This window comes from Penaeus japonicus, unplaced genomic scaffold (genome assembly GCF_977035675.1).
Source record: "Penaeus japonicus unplaced genomic scaffold, GWHDUDI00000001_assembly GWHDUDI00000032, whole genome shotgun sequence".
NCBI classification, from domain to species: Eukaryota; Metazoa; Arthropoda; class Malacostraca; order Decapoda; family Penaeidae; genus Penaeus; species Penaeus japonicus.
Genome location: NW_028234434.1, coordinates 26,804,398 through 26,811,897, shown reverse-complemented (window position 1 = coordinate 26,811,897; position 7,500 = coordinate 26,804,398). Strand labels below are relative to the sequence as shown.

Genomic DNA, 7,500 nt, shown 5'->3' with positions numbered 1-7,500 from the left:
GACAAATGTTTGAGACCCGTGGTATGTCAGCTCATTAAGTCTTAAGAGCACTTTTTTTAATGAAATATCTAATTATAGGGTTTTAAGCTGCAACTCGTATCACTGTAGATCTTTCATCATATGACTTCATTACTTTCCTGTTTAGTGAATGAATTAGTAGATTTTGAAAATTGAAAATTGGGATGACTATATTTGTAAAATGCACCCTAGCATTTTTTTTTTACAGTGTCACAGTAAAACATTTAGAAATGACCATAATTTTCCTGGACGTTGCTTTAGAATTAAAACAAGAAGAAGAAACAAATCTAGTAACTATTTTTTTTTTTTCTGTTTATCGCATAAAGTTTTGGATATATAAAAAATCTAGTAACTTTGTTTTTTTTTTCTGTGTATTGCATAAAATTTTGGATCTAGAGAAAACTAATAAACATTACCCTCATTACAGCTTCCTCTTGCTCTCGATGACTTTGAGCCGGTGTCCACATGGTCGTCACACAGCCCTGGAGACATATTCCAGACATTCACCAGCCAGGATAGTGTATCCTCCGCCCTCAAGTCTGAGAGTATGTAGTCTGGGACTTCATTCTATTCTCTGTTTTTCTTTCATCTCTCTCTCTCTCTCTCTCTCTCTCTCTTGCTCGCTCGCTCTATCTATCTCTCTCTCAAAAAAGGTTTTTTGCATTTGTGAAACATGTATTTTGAACATTATCTTTTTTTTTAAGGTGTGTCCCCATATCTAGTCATTCTCTTGACATGCATCTTTATTTATTGTTGTATTTGACTGTTCTTTTCAGATGACTTCTCAGCAGAGGAACTAACTCAAGCACTGTATCCAAATTTGGTTGCTGGCCAAGAAACAGATAATGGAACCATTTCATCAGTGCTCATTGAAGATAAGATTGTAAGTACCGTAGGACATGTTAATCTTTTTTATTGGAGAACCAGAGGTATTTCCCATATGCTGGAAATATATAAATTAGGAAATTTGTTTTTACATCTTGTGTACCCTGCTCTTATAGATAGACGTGACATGATCCACTTTATGCATTACAATAGCAACACAGTTCAATAATGTGCTGTTCTAGAAACATTCTCCACAGCATGCTTGTGCACATAGAATTGATCATTTCTTTTCTGATTATATATGTGATTATTGCTCTTTACCGTTCCAAAAGAAGATTAATTTGTACTTTTTGCTATATCCTGCAAATATCTTTATAAAAAACAAAATTTGATGCACAAAATCCAGATGTTAAGGGGGTTGTTTTCAAATGAGAAGAGCCAAAATCTATTCATAGCATAAAGAAAGATGTATGGAATTATCTTTTAATTGAACCATCTCATAGTACATTCTGTAGAGTGTCCAAGGAAGTTGTATTTCTAGATTTTGCTTACAGTAACTAATGCAGTATATGACTTTGTAAGAATTCATATTAGAACCTCTAGGTTGTCCTTTGTGCATTGGAGTACTAATAGTGACCTATTTGAGATGTAAATTACAAACTATTTCTAGATTTGCATCTCTGCCTCTTGCACTTTATCAACTCTTAGGTGCACTTGGCTGAAGCTGGTCTTTAAGATCCATATAATTTACTTTAGTCATTTACTTAACCTTTTTCTTTACCAATACTTTTTAAAGTTTCACATATCCACCAAAGTAACTGCAGGATATAGGCTAGATATAAGGTTAGAGCACTGTAATTAGCTAAATGAAAGTTGTCATGCAGCATGAATAGCAGGATATCTGATACCTGTTAGGGCTATGACATGTCTTTTTGCTACATTAGATTGAATGTTATAGAGTTTATAATCCATAGGAATTATAGCTTGAAGCCTCAAGCTGGAAAAGAACTTGTATTAAATGCTTATGGATACAGTTTAATGCCATGTCTATACTCTGTGCATATGTATGATTATAGCTTCTCCTAACAAGACTTTATTTAAACAGATAAAGAAGGAGCCAGCTTCCCCACAGCATTTTCTACAGATGCCACCCTCCCCAGATGATAGTCATGATATCTGGGAACTGCTATGTGGTCCTGATATTAAACCCAATGTAAAGGTAAGTTCCTGATTCTTACAAGATGTGGGATTCTTTTATCGACATTCTTTTATGGAAGAATCTATAGTGAGAGGATTTAATATGTAGATTCAGTGAAATACTCTTGTTGATATTTTTTTAACACCAGAATGTTATACGATAATTGATGGATTTTACCAATGTGATAATGCATATCACACCATCCTTGCAACAACTGTCTCACATTCACGGCGAACTTCCATCTTTTTACAGGAACTTAACCCTACATATTACCATTGTTTATTGCAATCCTTAGGCTTTGGACACACCTCCCGTAACTCCACCACAAAGCGAAGGATCTCCTCCTCACAGTCCTCAGCCTCTCTCGCCTGCAGGACCAACTGCAACCACAGTGGTCCTCTCCCCCCCTCATCACCAGCACCAGAAGCAAGGCACAAATGGCATGACGGCAAATCACATGACGCAGCCCATCAAAGTTGTCACCATAACGACAAGAAATGGTGAGTGTTGTTGTTGTGGCTCTATTGATTTAATTTTTTTTTGCCATTATCATTGATATTATTGTTGTTGCTGTTGTTATTATTATTATTATTATTATTATTATTATTGTCATTCCCTTCTATCAATATTATATACACGTATGCATCTTAAGTTTTAAAGATGATTTTTACATCTTTCCTTTTATCTTGACACAGGCACAGGTAATCAGGGGGTAACCAAAGGAGGCCGCATTACCAAAACCATGAAAATTCAGCCCAAAATTGTGACCACAAGTACAACACAACCTCAGGTTATTAGCATAGTGAATTCCTCCTCAGGACCAAAGTTGACACTGCCAAAAACTGGTGAGTTTCATGTCAAAGATTCTTTACGCACTATTCTTTTTGTGTGTATATGTATTTGTGGGTGTCGTGTGTGAGAGAGAGAGAGAAAGAGAGAGAGAGTTTGTGTGATTATGATATAAGATCGTCTACAGCATCATAAATTATGATAAGTTTTAATTTTCTAGAATAATTTATTTCACCATGTCATGAAATATCCTTTTACACCTGTGTTTGAATAATGTGTTGAGTACTTTTAGGACTAAGATTCTCACAGTCATATCTCTCTATCTCTCTCTCCTCTCTCTTTCTCTCTTTCTCTCAGTCTCATTTTTTTAACTTTGTTTCCTCTATCATGTAGAGAATCCAATCCAGCCAATCAGTAGTACTTACCCCAACCCCTGTTACTTTGTCCAAACAGTCGGGACAAGGACCTTAAGCACGGGGGGAAGCGCAAGGGTTGTCCAGCTGAAACCACCGCCACCTCCTCAAGTGCAATCTAGAGTAACCACTGCCACACCTACAATTCCTAGCCCAGTACCATCCATCCTTACATCACAGGTATGCGTCTTATATTCCTTTCGAGTAGTGTCTGTGTGTGTGTTTGTATGTATTTTTGTATTATTGAGTAAGCTCCTTTTCAATTGAGAAACAGACGGAAAGGGAGATGGAGTATGCGTGAGACAGCACTCACACTGATAATCAGGGTGTGATATAGACTATAATGCCAACATTAGCCAGGGATAGTATACCAGTGAGAGGACCCACTAGACTAACTCCAACCCCTACTAGATGTGTTCAAAGATTATAAAGTGATGATTAGCTAAACTTTTTGTGGAATGTCTACCTGTGGAAATACAATGTGCGTATGTAAAAAAAAGATATTGTCTAAACTCATTTTAACTAATAGTAAGGGAAATAGGATAAGAAAATTCAGTCATTCTGTCTAGTCAAAGCACAGGACACTTTATTTAAAATATCCTGTGTACAAAAGGGATAACTGATAATACTTTTACATTTTCCCATTCTCATTGCAAATATATATTTTTTTTCTCTTCAGATAACTAACCAGCCCACAGTTCTTAGCACTCAGTCATCAGTCGTGTCCCCAGCAGCCCCTACCACGCCCTTGGCACCTCTCGCTCCCGCCCTTGCTCCTGGAATGAAGCACGGCAATGTACCAGATGTATGTGTGATGTGGATTTTGTCCCTTTTTCTTTTTTTCTCTTCTTCTTTGTCTTCTTCGTCTTCTTCTTTAATTTTTTATATAATGTTTAATTTTATATTTTGGGGTTTATTCTTTTATGATATTGATTATTATGATCATTATTATTATCATATCATTATCATTATCATTTTCATTATTATTGATATTATCATTGTAATTATTATATGATTATAATTATTTAATATTTTTAATAATATTATTATTATTATTATTATTATTATTATTATTGATATTATTATTTTTATTATTATTATTGTTATTATTATTTTAATTGTGTACTTTCTCTTTTTTTTTATATAGCAGATAATATTGATTAGTTTTACCATTTTGTAGCATATTTTACCTCACACTGACTGTTTTCTCTTGTAGCTGAAGGCATTGAAAAGACAACAGAGAATGATTAAAAACAGAGAATCCGCCAGTCTGTCTCGTAAGAAGAAGAAAGAATATGTGACAGCACTTGAAGGAAACATTTCTGAGCTACAAAATGAAAATAAAAGATTGAAAGAGGTACATATATATATTTATCTAAAACTGATTTGTTTGTAGTCTTTGTTTATGTTATAATAAATTTGTGCCTTTTATGCTGTTTTTGTTTTTTTTTACAAGGAGTTCACATCCACGTCGTGTTCTTTGTTGCAGGACAATATCCGCTTGCAACAGAAAGTATCATCCCTTGAGTCAGAGTGTGCATCGTTGCGGCACGCTCTGGGTCGCAGCCCGAGCAGGAAAACCACCACAGCGCTGTTCGCCATAATTTTCCTCTTGTCCTTGAACCTTGGTCCTTTGACGTAAGTACTGGGTAGTCTCTGCTTGATTGTGGGAGTAGTGGCCGGTGAATTGTTTATTGTAATGATTATTGTTGTTGTTTTTTCTATTTTCCCTCTTTGTGTTTCCGTAATTGTAATGCAGAAACATTTAAAAAATGCAACTTTCTGTTTGAAAAACAATTAGGCTTTGCTGATATGAGAGAGTATGAAGTGTATGTAGATACTAATGTAAGCGTCCTTAGATAGATATTGATCAGACAATTCACGGTATATCCGTTCCTCAAACAGGGGCATTTTCCTGAGCAATGAATCAAGATTGTCATCCCTGAAGAGAATGATGCAAGGTGTGGAACCCTCGCCTCTCGGCACTGGCTTCAAGCACCGCTCGCTCCTCTGGGCCGATGAGAAACAGGCGTCAGCAGAGGAAGGCTCGATCCCCAACCTGAACACCAACACCTCATCAATGTGCCCCATGTATATCAATGCAACGGAAAGTTTGAGGTAAGGAGGACTGCAGGTTTGGTCATATTTGGTCGTTGTTTGGAGAAGATAAAAAAGATTGGGGATGTATTTTTTTGCTTTTTCATGCAGTTTTTAATAGAAATTTTGTTATATTGATGACTTGTGGTATTTTAGGTTAGAGACAGAACTGCGCGGCTGGTTTGAGAACAAGATGGACAAGAAGAAGAACCAGAAACCCCTATTGCCGCACCCCAAGACGAGGGAAGGAAGGAACCGGCTGAACAAGCACAAGAATATGAGAGAAGCAAGCCAGAAACTTAGTAAACAAGTTGGCAGTGAGGTCTGGAATGCCTTAGTCCCTCCCCACCAACCTTCCAACAAACCTGCGCCACTTTACCATTACGTTCACTATGTGGAGCCATCTACTAGGTAAGTTCTTTGGATGCTTACTTTTTTATGTTATCTTTTTCTTTTTTTCTTCCTCCTTTTCTTGAATAGGTTATCATGTTTGATGATGAAATTTCTCTTATTGTTTCTGCATTCAAAAAGATATTGTCATGGATTGATTAATTTTATTTTACATTCTGTTTTCTCCTATTAGCACTGAGGAAGATACGTCTGTCCTGGCAACTGTCCCTCGCCTAACGTCCTTCCTTGAGGCCATCCAGAGGCGGGACGACACGTACTATGTCGTGTCCTTCTCTCCTGACCACCTCCTGGTCCCTGCAACTGCACGCAACGACTCAGCCCGGCCCCGCATGTCCCTCCTGATGCCGACGCCCCAGTCTATGAATGACTCTCTGGCTCCCCCTCCCAACAACGTGGCTCTGATGCAGATTGACTGTGAGGTCATGCACACACGTCTAGTCCATGTGGCACAGGAGCTGGTACCGCCCTACCTGCGCACAGACAGGAGCAACACATCGCGGACGTCGTCGGAAGAGGCCACGACTGCCGCCCCCAGAGAGAGACGGAACTCTCGCGCCAGGCCAAGACACACCCTGACAAAGCCTAGTTTCCCACACAAATAGACTGCATCGTATTGGATGCACATTAAGCCATTAAAAGAGTTCTTGAATAGCTCAAAATATTATTTGTCATGACAAAGGAATTGACTTTCATCTTTTGCTATTTATTAAGCTTTTTTTTTTTTTTTTTCTTTTTTCTTTATTTCTTCATTTCCTCTTGATATGTGACCATTTTTTGGTGCTTTAATTTTCAGCCTCATAAATATATTTTTATTTATTATGAATATTGACAGCTGTACAAAATTGTTTTTTAAAAATCCCACAAAATATATAATAGTTGTTCTCATCAACATTGATATGTTGGTATTGATATGTATATTTAAAGAGCCCAGTGATGTATGTGAAAGTTTAGACTAAGGATGTTATAATGCTTTTACAAGGTTATAATTTGGATCCAAATGATGAATCAATCTCAAGCATTCCATGATCTCATACAACTGTTCTTCATTCCATTTGAATTTCTCTCTTTCCTTCCTTCTCCTTCCCCATTTCGTGTTGAAATATACGTAGGAATAAATAATCAAACGGCAAATCGGCTATTGCACTGTGCTGCTCTCAAAAGACAAGCATCAAAAAAGGAAGCTACCCATCAATTTACGTTTTACAAGATATTGTAAGAGGAGACTTGGGAGAGATATTACGGTGTGCTCATTGAAAAGGTGTTGAGTTCTATGTACATAAAATAAATTAATGCCCTTTTTTTGAGGATTGTGTGTGCTGGTGTAGGGTTCAAGTCTAGGTTGTTTGATAGGGTAAAGTACAAGATGCAAAAATGTGGTTCCTTTTTTATATTTCACATTTAAAGTACAGTGACTTATCAACTTATATATATATGTATATATATATATATATATATATATATATAATTTATATATTATATATTAATATATATATATATATATATATATATATATATATATTATATAATATATATATTATGTATATATATATGTCTGTATATATATATATATATATATTATATATATATATATATATATATATAATATATATATATATATATATATATATATATATATATATATATATTATATATATATATATAATATATATATATATATATATATATATATATATATATATATATATATATATATATATATATATATATATATATATATATATATATATA

At 35.4% G+C, this 7,500-nt stretch overlaps 1 protein-coding gene across 4 annotated transcripts in view; it reads left to right on the top strand.

The window, feature by feature from the left end:
- Positions 1-6,617, top strand: part of Atf6 (bZIP_ATF6 domain-containing protein ATf6) — a 46,407-nt gene extending 39,790 nt beyond the window's left edge. For all 4 annotated transcript variants that reach the window (XM_043035384.2, XM_086556526.1, XM_043035383.2 and 1 more), the window contains 12 exons: positions 446-563; positions 795-901; positions 1,949-2,062; positions 2,337-2,541; positions 2,737-2,886; positions 3,284-3,423; positions 3,923-4,048; positions 4,460-4,600; positions 4,733-4,881; positions 5,149-5,361; positions 5,497-5,751; positions 5,924-6,617. In XM_043035384.2, coding sequence (XP_042891318.1) covers positions 446-563; positions 795-901; positions 1,949-2,062; positions 2,337-2,541; positions 2,737-2,886; positions 3,284-3,423; positions 3,923-4,048; positions 4,460-4,600; positions 4,733-4,881; positions 5,149-5,361; positions 5,497-5,751; positions 5,924-6,353 — 2,148 coding nt within the window. In that variant the 3' untranslated portion in view covers positions 6,354-6,617. The remainder of the gene's footprint in view (positions 1-445; positions 564-794; positions 902-1,948; positions 2,063-2,336; positions 2,542-2,736; positions 2,887-3,283; positions 3,424-3,922; positions 4,049-4,459; positions 4,601-4,732; positions 4,882-5,148; positions 5,362-5,496; positions 5,752-5,923) is intronic.
- The last annotated feature ends 883 nt before the right edge of the window (positions 6,618-7,500 follow it).